A 17,309-nucleotide genomic window follows, 5' to 3' on the forward strand; every position below is an offset into this window, starting at 1 on the left:
CGGGCTGGGAGGGGCGTCTGGGGGATGGGGGGCTCGACTAGGGGAGCGGGGCCCTCGGCTCCCCTTTACGAGCTCGGGGGTGTGAGACGATTGTATGTGTGCCCTGCCCGTTTCCGAGTGGGAGGTCTGGGCTCGGGGCCACTCCTCCGCCGGCCAGACTTCATCTTCCTCGGCGCTCGCTCGGAAGCCCCCTCCACGGACCCGCCTCCGGAAGGGGCTGAGGGGTCCCGAGGAGGATGGGGGAAGCCTGTGCTGGGGGCTGAGAGGAAGGGCGGGGGGCGGGGGCCCTTCCTCCCGTCTTCCCCTCACCCCAGCCTCCCTTTGGCTGGTCCGTTCTATTGGTGTGGCCAGCTGAGCAGTGACTGTGGCCCTGGGAGTGTGTGAGCACGTATGCCTCTGTGTGTGTTTCTGGGAGTGTGTCTGTGTGGGAGCTTGTAGGAGAGAGTGTGTGTGGTGCATCCCCTCGGTGTCTCTCAGAGGTGGGATCCGCCCTCTTCTTTGCCTTGTTTTCCCTCCAGATGTGCAGCTTCCCCACCCACCTGCACACACACAGCTGGGCCTGGGCCCCACTGGGTCCTGGCCGGACCACAACTTTGCCTGGATGAGAAGACCTCCAAAGGTCTTCTGCCTGGGCTGACCTTTGGAGGTGCGGGGCAGGAGCGGACAGAGAGGAGGTTTCTTCCCAGCAATAGGCTCTCCAGGCTCCTGGGGGCAGTAGGGACCCCAGTTGGGGCAATGCCTGGGGCCCCTGAGTGCAAATAGAAAGTTAATTTGGGCAGGAGCTGGGCTGCTCTCAGTCCTTGTTGCCCTCCTGCCTGCTCTATTAATACAGATCCAGCTCTCCTGCCTGGCATCACCTATTTATAGCCCAGAGGCAGCAAGGCCACACCCCCCGCGCGGAGGAGGCTGAGGGGCAGAGAAGGGGGCAGGGAACTCAGCCACAGGAGCCAGGGCTGAGGGTCCCTGGGTGCCCACAGCCTTCTTGGGTGGGCCTGGCTCTGATGGGCCGGAATCCACTCAGACTCCCCGCCTCCGTCCCAGACTGGGCTGTGCAATCGGCCTCCAGATCCTCCCCCACCCCACCCCACCCCCATCAATCTAGGATTGAGTGGGTCCGTCTAGACCCTGCGAACTCATCATTAATTAGCTTGTTAAAGGGCTGAGAGGAGCGGGAGGGGCCAGCAGGGCTTTTTCTGAAACAGCTGTGGTTGTAATTACGTGGAAGTGTGGTTGGCTATTATTTATTCCGGTTATGATTACTCCGGGATCAGCATCCCTGATTGGCGGCTTGTCTGGGAAGGCTCCCCTCTCTCCTAACCACCCGTCAGTCTTTGGAATTATTGGTGCCTGCCTGTTTGGGAGGGCCTTGGGTGTGCCAGAGAAGTGGGTGGCTTTGTCCACTATGGTTACCTGTGGTGGGCTTCTCAGCAGCCTACTGGCCCCTTCGCCGCCTGCCTCGGCAATGCCTAGGGTCCCAGCAACAGGCTCCCGAGCTGCTCAGTGGGAGGTCTGCCATGGTATCCACGTGGCCTGGATGCCCCTTGCCCTTGTGGCTTGCCTGAACTGAACTGTCTCAGCGTCCAGGAATGTAGACTTCCCTGCCAGTCTCAGCGCAGACTGGCATGAAGCTTGGGGTGCCAAGTGGCACCAGATTGGGTAGATAGGCTGGGCGCAGCGGTGTGGACAGATCGGGAGGGTGATTGGAGAGAGCACCAGGGCTCTCCCAACGTAGCATCTTTTGCAGGAGTCCTGCAGTGTGGCCAGGAGGAGGAGGAGTCCTGTTAGCCAGGCTCAGGAGCCTCTGCACACACCTGCCGCCGTGCACACTCTTGGTGCCCCTGGCTACATTTCTGGCTTCTACATACCCTCCCCTCTCCGTGTAGTCACCCTTACTGGGCAGGACTGGGCTTGTGTCTCCTGCCTGGGAATGTGCTTGGCTGAGGCAGGGCCCACTGGCCCTAGGCTTGGCTAGATTCCATGGAAGACCAAGGAGCAGGAAGATATCAGGCCAGAGGGTGCTTTGTCGGAGAGAAGGAAGGTGGTGGCTCTCCCCCGGCCACGTCATGGTAAGGATTTGGAGCCAGGAAGCAAATTCTGGTTCCTGCGGAGGGGCATCTGACTGACGCATGGTTTTTCCCTGTCCCCTCTCTCAGAGCTTTTTTTTTTGATCCTGGAAATTGATGCCTCTCAAACTGACTTTTCCACCCAAGGGGCAGATAGATGGATCATTGGTACAGTTTGGGGAAGGGGGACATGAGCGTCCATGTTCTCTGAAGAACCTTCTCCCTTCACAGAACACTTTCACAGACATTGTCCCGTTAACCCTGCAAGGTCAGTGGTATTGTCCTCACTTTTCTAATGAGAGAACGGGACTCAGTGGTGAAGGATCTTCACCTGAAGGTCTCACAACCAGTAACAAGAGTTAGGACCAGGATATTCAGATCTTGGGACTCACAAACCAGAGCTCTTTCCACTCTGCCCTGTGCTGTGGAGCCCTGCTGGTGCTTGTCAGGTCAGGCGTGGTCCGTGTAGACACTGTGAGTGCAGGTGGGGATGGCTGTCTGGAGCCCGGGGTGAGCCTGCTCGTGCTGCGGGGTGAGGCGTACCCCAGCCCTTTCTGCCCTTCTCAGCATTTGTTTTCTCTGCAGGCTGTATGTTGTGCCTGGGTCAGTCGACCTTCCTCCGCTTTAACCACCCGGCTGAAGCCAAGTGGATGAAGAGTATGATTCCGGCAGGGGGCCGGGCCCCCGGGCCCCCCTACAGTCCTGGCTCAGGTAGATGCCCACTTGGGGTGGGGGGTCGGGTTGGTGGCTCTCCTGGACAGTCCTCCTCCTTGCCCATCCCAGCCATGCTCATAGTGTCAGGGCAGGACAATGGCCATGATCTGGGCTTGCTGCCACCTGCCATGGGCCATTGGTGGAGAATGCCAGGCGGTCTGGCTACTGGGAGGGATCCAAGAAGTGCCGCTTGGCTGGAACTGGGGAATCATGTGCCCAAGGGACGGAGGGCTCTGCCAGCCCCACTGCCCTGGAAGGTGCCACTTCGGTGTCTGGGACCCTAAACCTCATGTGCCAACCGCTGGGGAACCTCACCCTTGAGAGGGGCCCGAGGGGGCAGAAGGAAGCATTAGGTCGAGCCCCTGCTGGCGGGTCCCACCTGCCGGTGCTTAGGTCCTTGGGCCCTGCCCCTCCCCCCAGGCCATGCCAGCTGATTACTCAGCGGAACAGCTGCAGTTTGTGTGTGAATTATTGATCCCCAGAGGAGAGTTGGTGATTGTTCCAGGGAACCAGCACAGCACCCCCCTCAACCCAGCTGCCTAGGGGGTGGGGTGGGGTGTAGACCAGGAGGCTGCCAGTGAGCCTCCCGTCCGAGGCTTTGCAACGAGGGTTCAGATGGCCGTGGGATGACAGGTGTCAGTGTGGTACTGGGACAGGTGGACATGGGTGTCTGGTGAGCCCCTCAGAAGCCCGGGTTCCCAGCCCACTCCCTGGCTAGCTTTACCCGCTCTCCCTTAGCCTTGTCATGCCACTCCTTCCCTCAGCTGTTCCGGGCACTGGTTCCTGGGACTCCTGGTTGGTCGATGAGGCCTGGGGCAGGGCCAAGGCAGGCTCTTGCTGGCGAGGCTTGATGGGCTCTTGATCGGAGGCGCCGAGCTGCCCCTAGTGGCTGGCCAGCCTGGCTTCCAGAAGCCACCCAGCAGTGCCAGGCCCCTCCCTGCCTCTGATTGGGCAGAGTAGTACGGCGCACACCTCTTGCCCGGCGCTGGAGGTTTTGCCTGTGGTTTTTCCTGGGTCTCAGCTGCTGTGCTGGGAGATCCTAATGTCCTATTAGACTGGACCCCCCACCCCGAACTTCTGGCCAGCTCCACAGCATCCCCTCCATAGAATGTCCATCTGCCCTTCCTGAAGGAGAGATCTGGGAGGGAAACCAAGGCAGGGAGCAACCTAGTCTTGGGGTGAGCCCGCGATAACTGGGCCTAGAAGTGCCTGGCATCGTTACCAGCTCGGTCCTAAGTCATGAGGCGTTAGAGCCAGAGGAGCCGCACCCGTGCCCTTCCTTTCCGGACAGGGAAACCGAGGGCAGCTGATTGACGGTCGTGCAACAGGTCAGTGGTAGAGCTGGCAGGTCGCCTCCCTCGTTCTTGGGCACGTACAGCTCCCCGGTGGTTGGAGGCCAGGGCCTGAGGCACCTTTGCGTTTCCCATCCGCAGAGTCGGAAAGCCTGGTGAATGGGAACCACGCGCCACAGCCCGCGACCCGGGGCCCCTCTGCCTGCGCCAGCCACAGTTCCCTGGTGAGCTCTATTGAGAAGGACCTGCAGGAGATCATGGATTCGCTGGTGCTAGAGGAGCCCGGAGCGGCCGGCAAGAAGCCTGCCGCGACTTCCCCGCTGTCGCCAATGGCTAACGGTGGGCGCTACTTGCTGTCCCCGCCAACCAGCCCTGGTGCCATGTCTGTGGGCTCCAGCTATGAGAACACCTCTCCAGCCTTCTCTCCGCTCTCCTCACCAGCCAGCAGCGGGAGCTGTGCCAGCCACTCACCCAGCGGGCAGGAGCCAGCACCTTCCGTGCCGCCGCTGGTGCCTGCCCGTTCCTCTAGCTACCACCTGGCCCTGCAGCCCCCACAGTCCCGACCGGGCGGTGCCCGCTCCTCCGAGAGCCCCCGGCTGGGCCGGAAAGGGGGTCACGAGAGGCCTCCCAGCCCCGGCCTCCGAGGTCTGCTGACGGACAGCCCCGCGGCCACTGTCTTGGCGGAGGCCCGCAGAGCCACCGAGAGCCCCCGGCTGGGTGGGCAGCTGCCCGTGGTGGCCATCAACCTGAGTGAATACCCAGCTTCCGGTGCCCGAAGCCAGCCCACGAGCATTCCTGGAAGCCCCAAGTTGCAGCCTCCGGTCCCTGCTCCCCGAAACAAGATCGGCACCCTCCAGGACCGCCCTCCCAGCCCTTTCCGTGAGCTGCCAGGCACCGAGCGGGTGCTGACAACCAGCCCCTCACGCCAGCTGGTGGGCCGAACATTTTCAGATGGGTCAGCCACCCGCACCCTGCAGCCTCCTGAGAGTCCCCGCCTGGGCCGGCGGGGCCTGGACAGCATGCGGGAACTCCCTCCGTTGAGCCCGTCTCTGTCGCGACGGGCTCTCTCCCCCATGCCCACCAGGACTACGCCAGATCCCAAGCTAACCAGGGAAGTGGTGGAGAGTCCCCGGGCCCGGCGCTGGGCAGCCCACGGGGCGTCACCGGAGGACTTCTCCCTGACGCTGGGGGCACGGGGCCGTAGGACACGGAGCCCCTCACCCACGCTCGGGGAGTCACTGGCACCCCGCAAGGGCAGCTTCAGTGGCAGGCTGAGCCCAGCCTATAGTCTGGGCTCTCTGACCGGGGCTTCGCCCCGCCAGAGCCCCCGTGCCCAGAGGAAGCTGTCCAGTGGGGACTTGCGGGTGCCTGTCACTCGGGAGCGGAAAAATAGCATCACGGAGATCAGTGACAACGAGGACGACCTCCTGGAGTACCACCGGCGGCAGCACCAAGAACGGCTCTGGGAGCAGGAGATGGAGAGGCTGGTGAGCAGATGCCCCGGAGGCTGCCGCCGTCCACGGCAGGGGTCCCTGCCAGGGCGCGGGCAGGCCAGCTGGCAGAGTGGGAGGGGCCCTTGGACAGGGCCTGGGCTTCTCAAGCTTTTCTCCTCCTGGGATGCACCTTAGTGACCTATATCTCAGGGGTCTGGTGCCTGGAAGAACTTTCTTTGAAGTCTCTAAGGCTTTATTTCAGATGCACGTTAACTTTGCTTTTATTCTGTAACACAGCGTTTGTTTTAACGTGTAAGTTAAGTTTTGCGTTATTTACCTGATGATAACAAAACTGTAGGAAAACACACCACCTTTACGGTGAGGTCTTGCACCTCTCAGTTTGAGGAGCAAGTCTTAATGATGAGAAGCTGAGGCCCAGAGAGGGGAATGGGTTTGTGCAAGGTCACACAGTAAGTTCTGGCAGAGCCCATGTTGGAATTCAAGACGCCTGTCTTCTTAAGGCTTGTTTTTTAGAAAAGCACCTTGTTCTTTAGAAAAGTTGCTTCTTTTTTTTAAACTGTTTTTTTTTTTTTTTTTAATTTTTTTTTCAACGTTTATTTATTTTTGGGACAGAGAGAGACAGAGTATGAACGGGGGAGGGGCAGAGAGAGAGGGAGACACAGAATCGGAAACAGGCTCCAGGCTCTGAGCCATCAGCCCAGAGCCCGACGCGGGGCTTGAACTCACGGACCGCGAGATCGTGACCTGGCTGAAGTCGGACGCTTAACCGACTGCGCCACCCAGGCGCCCCTAAACTGTTTTTTATTTTAAGAGAGTGCGAGCGGGGGAGGGACAGTGGGGGGGGGGCGGGACAGAGGATCCAAAGTGGGCTCCATGCTAACATCAGTGAGCCTGATGTGGGGCTTGAACTCACGAACCTTGAGATCATGACCTGAGCCGAAGTTGGATGCTCAACTGACTGAGCCACCCAGGCACCCCTCTTTTTGGTCTTTTACAAATGGGTGGGAGCTGCTCACCCTGGCCCAGTGAGGATCATCTGGGAATGTGGGTGGCAGGGAAGAGAAAGAGAACGGGACAGGTCGCCCCTGGCTTTATCCTGGGCCTACTGTGTGATCGTGATTGTATGCATCAGCATGCGTGCATATGTGTGCATTTGGGGGCCGGGTGTGGCTCCGGGCAGCTGTCCTGGAGATCGCATCTGAGCTGGGTGGGGGCCAGGATTCCCCAGATAGCGCAGGGAGCTCAGGGGGCTCTGGCTAATGTGGACAGTTGAGCACACGTACAGGAGAATGGATTCTGCCCTCTGTCCCTTGTGAGCAGAATGGGGTTGCTGGGGGGCCCAGGGCCCCTGGGATTGGTTTGAGGAGGAGAACCAGAAATGAGGAGGTTTGTCTGGAGGGCTTTTCAGAAGAGGTCGGGACAGCTTTGGGCAAGGTGAGGTGCAGGCTGGGTTGGGGAGAGAGGAGGAAGGATCACCAGTCTTCTCCTTTGCCACAGCTTCCCTTCACTGTCTTTGCCTTGACCTAGAGCGTGCTCGGACCACCCTGGGGTCTTATCCTGGAGAGGGAGCACCGAGTCTGGCAAAGGCAGAGTGACGGGCCCAGCCTCTCTCAGCTCCTCCATTGAGCCTCCCCACCCCCCAGGCACGAGGGCACACGGGCACACCTCACCGCCAGCCCTGACCTGCCCCACCTGCCACTTTAAATCTTGGAGGCTACCCGCCCTGCCCCTCCCATCTCCAGCAGGCTGCTTATCTGGGTCCTGGGGCAGGGGCGGGGGCACTGGCCCAGCCTCCTGGGTGCCTAGGCTCCTCTGTTCCTGGTTTTTTGTTTTTTTGTTTTTTTTTTGACGTGGAACTGGGCAAGCAGCAGGAGGGAAGCTGGGTACGTGTCCAGGGGGGTCGTGGCCAAACTCTGCAGTGAGGGACCCCTGAGGTTGAGGTACCCTGGAGAGCCTGGGCTGGGGGTGGGGCTTCAAGGCTGGGACATGAGAGTGGGGGACACAGATTGGGGAGTGTGATTGTACCGTCCCTCCTCCTGGGCCCCTGAGAGCTGTGTGGCTGGGATTTTGTGGGGAGGGGGTGGGTTAGGGGCAGGGCCTTGGAGCGCTCCCAGCTGGGCCTGGGCATTGGAGAGCAGAGGCAGCAGCTCACCTTGCTGGAAGGGAGTGGAGGGCAGCCTGAGAGTGACCTGGAGCTGGGGTAGGGGATGAGGAGGACCGTGTCCCACGTCTGTCTGGCCTGGTGTATACACGCTGGGCACAACTTTGTACGAACCTGTGTCACATCCCTGTCGGCCCACGGGTCTGTTTTCCAGCCGTCTGTGTCCGTGCCCACCTGTCTGTGTGCTAGACTGTGTTTATCTGTGTGAGTGTGCGCCAGGGTGCATCCGTGCGTGCCAGGGCTGGTACCTGTGTGCGTGCCTGCCTGTCAGTGTGAGTGCAGAGCACATGTTGTGTCCTTGTGTGTCCGTGTTGGTGGGTGGGGTGTCTGCGTACCCTCGTGTCTGTAGATCTACGGGGACGAGAGTCAGCGCGAGTACCCGAGTGTTCATCTGTGTGCCATTGTGGTCTTCAGCCTGCTTAGCAGTCCGTGTCGCTGTGTGTCCCCGAGGAAGCCCATTCTGGGCAGAGTGAAAAGGGAAAGGAAACAGGAAGCTGGGAGGGGCTAGCCATGTGGGCAGGTAGCACAATGGCCTGGTTCCTCCTGCCTACTTCTGGGGCGCCCTTCTGCCCTTTGCCTCTCCTGACTCTGGGTTTGGGGCTCTCCTGGCTTGGTTCTGGGCCCCTAGCACCTAGTGTCATAGTTCTGTCTCCTGACAGCACACGGTGCCTCCATCAGGACCCAGCATCCTTCCGTCTCATGCCCTGCTCTGTCCGCCCTCCCCAGGAACGCCAGCGCCTGGAGACCATCCTGAACCTGTGTGCTGAGTACAGCCGGGCCGACGGGGCACCCGAGGCTGGGGAGCTGCCCAGCATCGGGGAAGCCGCCGCAGCATTGGCGCTGGCGGGCCGGAGGCCCTCACGAGGCCTTTCAGCGGCCACCGGAGCCTCTGGGCGGGGCACCGAGGAGCCCGGGGGTGCCACCCAGCGCCTGTGGGAGTGCGTGGACCGCTCAGATGAGGAGAATCTCAAGGAGGAGTGCAGCAGCACTGAGAGCACCCAGCAGGAGGTGGGGTGGTGGGGGGGGGGCAGCACCTGGTGAGGGGCTGGGGGGCAGAGGAGGCAGGGGTGGTGGAGGGATGGCTCAGTGAGGGGGAGGTAATTGAAGGATCGGGTTTGGGAAGACATCGGGGATGAGAGGCTGAGATGTGAGGAGGCAAGGAAGAGGGAGGTGTCCATGTGCTTCCCAGGTTCTCCCTATACTCTGTGACCTGCCTGTCCTTAGGGCCGCCTCCAGGCCTGGCACAAAGTGGGAAACCTTCATTCCCTTTAGCTGAGCTGTACTGCTCCCCTTGCAGGGAGGGGAGTTTGCCTCCTCTCTGTCTGGCTACCCCTTCCGAGCGCCCTGAGGAATGGGGATCCCCTCTCTTAGTCTGGTCGTGGAAGGCTCTGGGCTTCCCCAGCTGATGGCTTCCCTCCCCTCCAGCATGAAGATGCACCCAGCGCCAAGCTCCAGGGGGAGGTGCTGGCCCTGGAAGAGGAGCGGGCTCAGGTGTTGGGGCGAGTGGAGCAGCTCAAGGTCCGTGTGAAGGAGCTCGAGCAGCAGCTGCAGGAGTCCGCCCGCGAGGTGAGCTGGGAGGGCCCGTAGCCTAGGCCAGCTGTGGCCACGTTCCTCCCCGGGCAGAGCCAAGGCCCCTGGAGGGGTCTGCGTCCGTCTGCCTTGACTGGCCTTGACGTGGACCTTGGTGTTGGCCCCAGGCTGAAATGGAACGAGCATTGCTGCAGGGGGAGAGGGAGGCAGAGCGGGCGTTGCTGCAGAAGGAGCAGAAGGCCGTGGACCAGCTGCAGGAAAAGTTGGTGACCTTGGAAACCGGCATCCAGAAGGAGAGGGACAAGGTAACCCACAGCTGGCCTGGCCCCGTGCTGGCTACCAGTGGCCCCTGGGGAAGGACAAACGTCTTCTCTGGGCCCCTTACTTCTCATCTCATCAGTCTTCCTACAGGCCTGGTGGTCTCTGTGCCCATCAGGGGAGGGGGGGCCTTGTCCTCTGCGGAAGGTGTCAGCTTGAAGGGCACGGGCAGGGGCCGGACTGGGTTCTGGGATCTCCTCTGTCTGGGTCTCTGTGCTGCCTCTGGGTGCCTGCCCGTTCCTGGCCCTCCTAGGAAGTGCCGAAGCTGCTCCTTGGGCAGTGAGCACAGCCTGAGGGACAGGTGCTGGGGAGTGACTCGGGTGTGGGTCCCTCTGTCTAGAGAACGTGCCCCTCCCAGCATGCCTCAGGTGCTCAGGATGCGATCTTTGGGGGATGGCCTTCAGGTCTCTGCTTCCCCTGAGCCTTTCAGGATCTGCAGCTTCCCGTCCCAGGTGGTCCCAGCTCCTGCCCCCGACCCTTTCAGATTTCGTGCCAGCCTGCAGGGGTCACTCCGTCCCACAGGGGCCGTGCCAGCTAGGCCCAAGATGCCTACCAACGTGCCAAAAGCTCTGAAGTGTGGAGAGGGGCCATCTATTTCTGGACTTGACAGTATTTTTCCAAGACTTAATTTTCTTTCTGAATTTTTTGAGAGTGTCTTCCTCCTGTCCCAGTTTTGAAACTCTTAAAGATTCTTCAACAAACTCCCCCCCCGCCCCAACTCCCTTTTTTGTTTTTGGAGCTTTGGCTCTGGCCCCCAAAACCACACTCCCAAATTCTGTGCCAAATTAACTCCACGCTTACCAACCAGGCCTGTACTAACGCCCCCTCTAATCACTGTCCTGGGCTCTCCGCATGCCCCTAATTGCCAGTGCCACCCAGGCAGGGCTGAGCCATGCCTGCTTTTGCACTAACTGCAGGGGCACCACTGTGCCCTCGACCTCTCCCCTCTAATTCTGCCTCCTTCCTTTCTTGGTGCGGGACTCCAGGGTTTTGATCAGAAAGGAATGGGCAGGGGGCACAGCTCAACTTGACTCAATGGTGCCTTGGCAGGAAGGGTAAAGGTTGGGGGAAACGCGTAGCTGAGGAGCTGCTCAGCCTGAAGAGTGTCCCCCCTTTGGAAAAGCCCAGGTGCAGCCTCCACAGATTGTCGGTGGTTTTCCTGTGCAGCTGGGAGAAGCAGGCTGCCCTTCAGCCGTCCACCTCCCGCCCCTCTCTTCCTTCCGGAGCGGAGGGGTCAGGAGGTCCGGCCGTGGCAGCATGGCCCTGGGGGGTTTAGACCAGTTCCCTCTGCCACACAGTGGCCGTCCTTCTAGCTTTCCTCTGGGGCTTCCAAAATCCAGATACCCCAACCGGAGGGTGGGAATGACTAGGCCTCTCCTCTTCTCCCACCTCTGAGCCATCCAGAATGTAGGGGCTATCCTAGAGCCTGAGTCCTAAGAGGGCAAAGTGCTTGGGACCCAGGACTCCTCTCCCTGATGCGAGAGTGGGCCGGAGGGATGGGGCAGGGCAGGATTCGGCAGAAGAACTTGAAGTAAGCTCAGCATTTCAGAAGTAACCTGCCTAACCTCCTTTCTCATTGACCTGGCATGGCCTGGAGGCCTGGACTTTGCCTTCTCTCTGGGCCTAGTTATTTGAGGGGGTGGTAGGGTGGGGGGTGGGGAGGCAGTGGCCGTGGGGCAGGCTCACTCAGCTTTCCTCCCCAGCCCATGGCTCCGCTCTGGTTTTGGAATCAGTAATCCTAGTTTCTCCTCTGCCTGTCCTTCGGAGGGGTGACTCACCAGCTCCTCCCCTCGTCCCCCTTCCCGCCCTGGGAGGCGTCATCTCGCCCCAGACAGAGCTATCCACCTCCTCCCTGTACCCACTCCTGGGGCTCCTACTGCCATGGCAACGGCCGAACTAATTGCAACCCTCATCCCGCTGGAGTTCAGCCTGGAGTGCCAGCACCCACCTCCACCCAGGGCGGGAGGGAGGGAGGCCCAGGGAGTCGGGCCGGGGTCCCCTCTGCGACACTGCCGTAGCTTTAACATCCTCAGCTTCCGATTCATGCCGGACCCCTGGATTTAACCCTCACTGTCTATACCCCTCCCCACCCCCTAGGGTTAAATTTTGGTCTCTAGGCAGTGGCAGAGTCAGGGGGAAATAGGAGCCAGAGTCTCCGTGTTTGTGATGTGGGACCAGCTTTGGCCTTGACTGGTTTGGAGAGAAAACAGAAGGCTTTTCTTAGGACCCACCCCAGTGTTTCTAGTCCAGGGGACTCCAGGAGACCAAAATTTCTGCCCAAGACCCACACCTGCGCCTGTGTGACAGCTTCCCTTGCACCTGCCAGCGTCCTGTCTTCCGCCTCGCCTCCTAGCCTTTTCCACACTTCTCTTCCGTGTTTTCCCTTTCTCTTCCTTCTCCTCTCCCGCTTACTCTCCTCTGTTAGTCCTCAACCCACCCCCTGCCGGCGCCCCAGCTCTCTCTCTCCCGCCCTGCATCCCCCATGGCCGCTGCTGCCCGCGGGCCAGAGTTGAGGAGTGTGTGTTCTGTTTCTCCCTTGTGCCCGCCCTCCCCACCCCTCCCGCCGACCAGGAGAGGGCGGAGCTGGCCGCGGGACGGAGGCACCTGGAGGCCCGCCAGGCGCTCTACGCCGAGCTCCAGACGCAGCTCGATAACTGCCCCGAGTCAGTGCGGGAACAGTTACAGGAGCAGCTGAGAAGGGTCAGTTTCACCAGCCCCCCTTCCCTGGCCCCCGAGGGCCACCCACCCGGAAGACAGGAGAGCGGTGGGACGGGACCACCTGGGCCCTGCACTTCCTGCCGGACACACCAGGGTCGGTGCTGTGGCTTGGAAGGGACAGGGAAGGATTGGGGGGATCGATTTCCACCTTTCTGCTACTCCAGGCAGCGATGCCCATGAAAGGGGCAAAAAGCCAAGCAGAGCAAAGGGGGATGGGTTGGGGGCAGGTCCCTTTCCCCAATTTCCCTGGGGCCAGCCCTCAGAACTCCCACCTCTGTGGCCTGGCCTCCCAGGCCCGGAGCGGTACTGCGAGCACCATTCAACCCCCTTGGTCACTGTCGTTCAAGGAGGCCGAGGCCCTGGAGACGGAGACAAAGCTGTTTGAGGACTTGGAGTTCCAGCAGCTGGAGCGAGAGAGCCGCGTGGAGGAGGAGCGTGAGCTGGCGGGCCAGGGGCTGCTCCGGAGCAAGGCCGAGCTGCTCCGGAGCATCACCAAGAGGAAGGTGTGCCCTGCTCCCATCCCCTGTGGGGCCTCGGTGCCAGGCGGGGCGGGGCGGAGGCCAGTGAATTGGATCCCCGCTGATGGCCCCATAAAAGTTAACTTTGCCTCTCTGAGCCTCAGTTTCCTTAACCGCAAAACAGGAACAGGCTGTCAAGAGAACTAAGCAAGATGGTGTATGTGAGGACAGCGTGGGCTCCGATCCTAGTAAGCGTGGAGCGGACAACAGCTGTTGTTAGTAGGCGTGGGCTCCCCGTGGGGAGTGGACCGGGCTCACACTCGGAGCCGGGCTCCGGCCGGGCAAAGAAATGAAGGGTGGAGGTACAGGAGGAGGAGGAGGCCGAAGAGGAGGCTCGCTGCTGCCCTTGCAGAGCTTTCTGTCCGGCGGATGTGCTGGGAAGCATGCAAGGTCCTGAGATCCGGACGTTCGAGCCAACCAGGGGTCCTAGAAAGGGCACCACCTGGCTTCCAGCTGTGGCTCAGCTGAGCCACGAAATAAGGGCGTTGTGTGTCATATCCTCACCAGTCTGGGAGCTCCAGATGCTGTGATCCTCTGCTCCTGATCTCAGCCAGACCAGGACAGGATGATGGGGCGGAGGTGCGTGCGTGTGTGCAGTAAATTTGGGAGGAGGTTTGTGTTGAGCACGTGTTAGGAGGAGGTCAGGAAAGAGAATGGGGAGGATGGTCCGGGCAGTTCACGTGACTCTGGCTGAGACTACCATGTCCGTGCACACACACGCATGCGTGTGCAGTTTGGAGTAGGTGGGGGGTGATGGCCATGAGATCAAGGGGAGGGGTGTCAAAAAGTGGCAACTGGCGTCTCGACGGTTAGCCTGCGTTTGGTGGCTTGTGGCAAGCTCCTGGACCTCCCCCGGGGTCCGGATCCCTTGCCTCTCTCCCTGAGTTTCTCTGCCTTACAAATGCGTCTGCTTCTGGCTGTGAGACAGATGGAAGGAAGAAAGCTAGCATTTCCCAAGCGCGTGGGCGCGAGCCAGGAGGCTTTCTTGGGTTATCTTGTGCCAACCTCAGGATGGTCTCACAAGGCCAGTGCTCTCATCCTCGTTTCACAGACAAGGAAATGAGGGCCCAGGGAAGCTACATATTTGTTCCAGACCTCTCCGTTTATGAGTTTGAGTCAGCGTGAGACCCTAGGCCTGCCTGGCCCAAAGAACCTTCCCCATTCCTCTGCAGAGAAAGCAGCAGGGAGCCCTAGATGAGCCAATCCCATTCCTCTGGGGTCTTGGTGGGTGTAAACTCCAGGAAGGTTGGGAGGCGTCGGCAGTATTAGACTCCTGTTCCCACCTCCCCGTACCCACCCTGGCTCCTAGGAGGTCAGCCACTAGGACCCCAGGGGTCACATTCTTCCCCTTGCTGTTGCTTTCTTCTTCTTCTTTTTTTAAGATTTTATTTTTAGTAATCTCAACACACAATGTGGGGCTTGAATTTACAACCCCAAGATTAAGAGTTGCATGCTTCACTGACCGAGCCAGCCAGGCGCCCCTTCTCCTTGCCTTCTCATGAGCCCTACTCAGCTTCTGTCCCTCGCACCCCGCCCCTCCCCTCCCTGTGTCCCACCCAATCCCAGGCTCTGTCTGCCCTCCTGCCCAATGTTCCCCTATCCTCTCCACTGTGATTCAGGGCGGTTCAGAATACTGGCTTTGGAGTCCTACAGATTTAGTTCCATTCCTAGCTGTACCACTTACTAGCTCCTGAATATGTCAGTGTTCTCATCAGTAAAATGGGTGTAAAGGCACCTGCGTCAAAAGAGGTTTAAATGAGGTCACAAATGCAAAGCGTTTAGCAGTTACTGCGTTCTAACAGGTTCTCGTTAAACAGCTGATGTTGCTGTGGGAATTCCTGCTTGGGCTGACCCCAGATTTAGGATAGCTCCCTTCTTCCCTCCCTCCTTGCTCATGTCTTGCTCTTAAAGGTGGTGGTTTAAGGCTGCCCCTTGCAGGAAGCCCTCCTGGGATTAACCCAGCCCGTTTTCCCCAAACCCCATTCTTCTCTCTCACGTGATTTTCTTTTCCTTTTAGCACATGGTTGTTGAGCCAGGCACTGTGCTCAGCCCTACTGGGGATATGGAGACAGAAAAGACCCCGACCTTGCCCTTGGATCTGACAGTCTGGGCGGGGTGGTGATGGAGGCACAGGTTCACAAGTAGCAGTAATACGAGGCAAATGGTGACACAGAGTAATCTGAGCACAGAGGAGGGAGCAGAGGAATTGAGTGGTAATTGAGGAAGATGTAGGAGAAAAGTTTCACTCGGACTGGTCTAGGAGGAAAAATGAGCTCTTGGTGGTGGAAAGACAGGGACAGCTCTTCTGGGGCAAGGGGGCAGTGTTAGGCCTGAGGGTCTGCAGCTCTGTGGCTTAGTGTGCCCCACGGCCAGCCAGCCGGGCTGGGGGGGAGGGGGGGACACAGAAGGCTGGCGGGGGAAGGGGGAGCCGAAGAGCGTAGGCCCAGTCCCGGGAGCCCTCGGACGCCGTTTTCAGTTTGTGCTCTGTCCTGTGAGTAGCGCGTCAAAGATTTTGAGGAGAGGAGTGATCTAACTTTACTCGTGGAGTTTTAAAACATCATTCAAGTAATATATATTCTTTTTGGAAGGCTTAGAAAATTCGGATAAGCAGACAAAAACAGACCTCCAGGGCCATTTTGAGAAGGTGTTCGTGTCAATGTGGGGCACACTTAGAAGGTCAGGAGTGGAGGCAGAGGGCTGGTGAAAAAGTCCAGGCAGGGAAGGCAGCGGGCCTGGACTTGGAGGGTGGCCTGGACTTGGAGGGTGGCCGTGGGAGTGGGGCAGGTGGAGAACTCTTCAGCAGCTCGGATTCCGGACTGGTTGATGGTGGGGAGGTTACATGTGGGGACTCGGGTTCTAGCCGGTGTGCTGGGAGTCCCTGGTTGAGGGATGGGTGAAGGGAGGAGTTGACCACACTTGCCCCGGTATTCCAGGGGTGGGTTAAGGCCAAGCAGAAGAGCTGGTCGATTCCCTTCACCCAAGCCAAGGGTCTCTGGACTGGAGAGACAGGGAAGCCTCGCCGTGGGCTCAGCCCTGTCTCCCAGGCCTGACCGACCTCCCACCCCCTCCTTCAGGAGCGCCTGGCAGTCCTGGACAGTCAGGCCGGGCAGATCCGGGCCCAGGCCGTGCAAGAGTCCGAGCGCCTGGCGCGGGACAAGAACGCCTCCCTGCAGCTGCTGCAGAAGGTAGCCTCGGTCAGGTTGGGCTGGGGGATCGGGGTCGGTGCAGGATGGGGAGTGGGAGATGAGTGCAGGGGGGGCTGGGGTGGAGCTCTGCCAGCTGCAGGAGGGCCCCCCTCACTTGGCTCCCCCTGTGCTGCCACCCCCACCCCGTTCTGACTCGGCCACTCTGGGCTCGCAGGAGAAGGAGAAACTCACGATGCTGGAAAGAAGGTACCACTCACTCACGGGAGGCAGGCCTTTCCCGAAGACCACGTCGACTCTCAAAGAGGTAACGTGGTTGGGTCAGCCCTAGCTTCAGGCCCAAGGGGCTTCCTGGGAGGCCCTGGAGCAACGTGTGGCACCTTCTCCCCAGTAGCTGAGGCCGAATACTGGGGACGTTCTCCTGAACTGGAGAGATTTGAGTGCGAGTGGCCCTGAAGTCTGGGGTCTGACCTTCTGTGGCTACCAGCTGCTGCTTTGCAGATACCTTTCTGGCTCCTAGGAGCTTACCGATGTTACCATTTTGGGTGATCAAATCCATCTGGGGGATTCAGGAGGCATGAGTGGGGAAGGCGGGAAGCTCAGAGGTTTGGGAAGGGCCAGGGCCGGGCAGCCTCGCTTGGAGGGTTTGCACAGGAATCCCGGGGCCCTGCTCTCAGAGCTCCTCGGGCTTCAGTCTAGAACGAGGCTCTTGGCAGCATAGTGGGCACTGACATCCCTTAGGCGGTCCTTTCCTGAGTCTTTGCCTGCTTGGGGCGTGAGGTCCAACTAGGACATGCCCAGGTTCCCGAGCTCTTTCCTTTTCTCCCCACCTCCCTGCCACTGAGGCCTGGCGTGGGCGGCCCCTCACCATGTCCCCTCTCTGTAGGCCGAACTGCTCATCTCCGAGTCCTCAGGGACTGCGAGTCTGGTCCCTTTCCCGGGGTCTTCTCAGGCTGGGGCCTCCTCTGTCCCCCTAATCCCACCTGCTTCCACTCAGCTCTGCCCCAAAGCACAAGAGGTAATCCCAGCTAACTGCCTGCTCTGCTCTGCCCACTGCCCGTCTGCCTGCTTGCCGAGCTCCTGCCTCCAGCTCCTGCCAAGGGCCCGGCTCAGGGGCGTGTGGCAATAATCCTCTGGCCGGAGTGTGTGAGAGTGTGAGTGAGCGCGCCATCCTGCTGCTCCATAGAGGGCCCGGGCAGGCTATGCAAACTCAGCACCGGCTTGCGTATTAATTTGCACGTGATCTGCATGCCATTCATCAGTGCTCACAACACACTGGATCCTCCCGCTCCTTTTCCCTTTCCCTGACCCCCGGAGGATAGTTGCCCTCTGGGGCTCCGCCAGGCCGGGGCTCCCCCGGATGGGTCAGGCTTGGGACCCTGCGCATTCAGTGTGCAT

At 60.1% G+C, this 17,309-nt stretch overlaps 1 protein-coding gene across 21 annotated transcripts in view; it reads left to right on the top strand.

The window, feature by feature from the left end:
• Positions 1-17,309, top strand: part of PHLDB1 (pleckstrin homology like domain family B member 1) — a 46,159-nt gene that overhangs the window by 13,313 nt on the left and 15,537 nt on the right. For 8 of the 21 annotated variants that reach the window (XM_045483031.1, XM_045483030.1, XM_045483027.1 and 5 more), the window contains 10 exons: positions 2,649-2,774; positions 4,211-5,556; positions 8,411-8,692; positions 9,110-9,250; positions 9,382-9,519; positions 12,104-12,232; positions 12,598-12,753; positions 15,843-15,953; positions 16,129-16,218; positions 16,798-16,929. In XM_045483031.1, the coding sequence (XP_045338987.1) occupies positions 2,649-2,774; positions 4,211-5,556; positions 8,411-8,692; positions 9,110-9,250; positions 9,382-9,519; positions 12,104-12,232; positions 12,598-12,753; positions 15,843-15,953; positions 16,129-16,218; positions 16,798-16,929 (2,651 nt within the window). Of the gene's footprint in view, positions 1-1,744; positions 2,067-2,648; positions 2,775-4,210; positions 5,557-8,410; positions 8,693-9,109; positions 9,251-9,381; positions 9,520-12,103; positions 12,233-12,597; positions 12,754-15,842; positions 15,954-16,128; positions 16,219-16,797; positions 16,930-17,309 lie in introns of those variants that run through there. The other 13 variants (XM_045483035.1, XM_045483038.1, XM_045483040.1 and 10 more) reach the window with 4 other exon arrangements.

This window comes from Leopardus geoffroyi, chromosome D1, assembly GCF_018350155.1.
Source record: "Leopardus geoffroyi isolate Oge1 chromosome D1, O.geoffroyi_Oge1_pat1.0, whole genome shotgun sequence".
NCBI classification, from domain to species: domain Eukaryota; kingdom Metazoa; phylum Chordata; class Mammalia; order Carnivora; family Felidae; genus Leopardus; species Leopardus geoffroyi.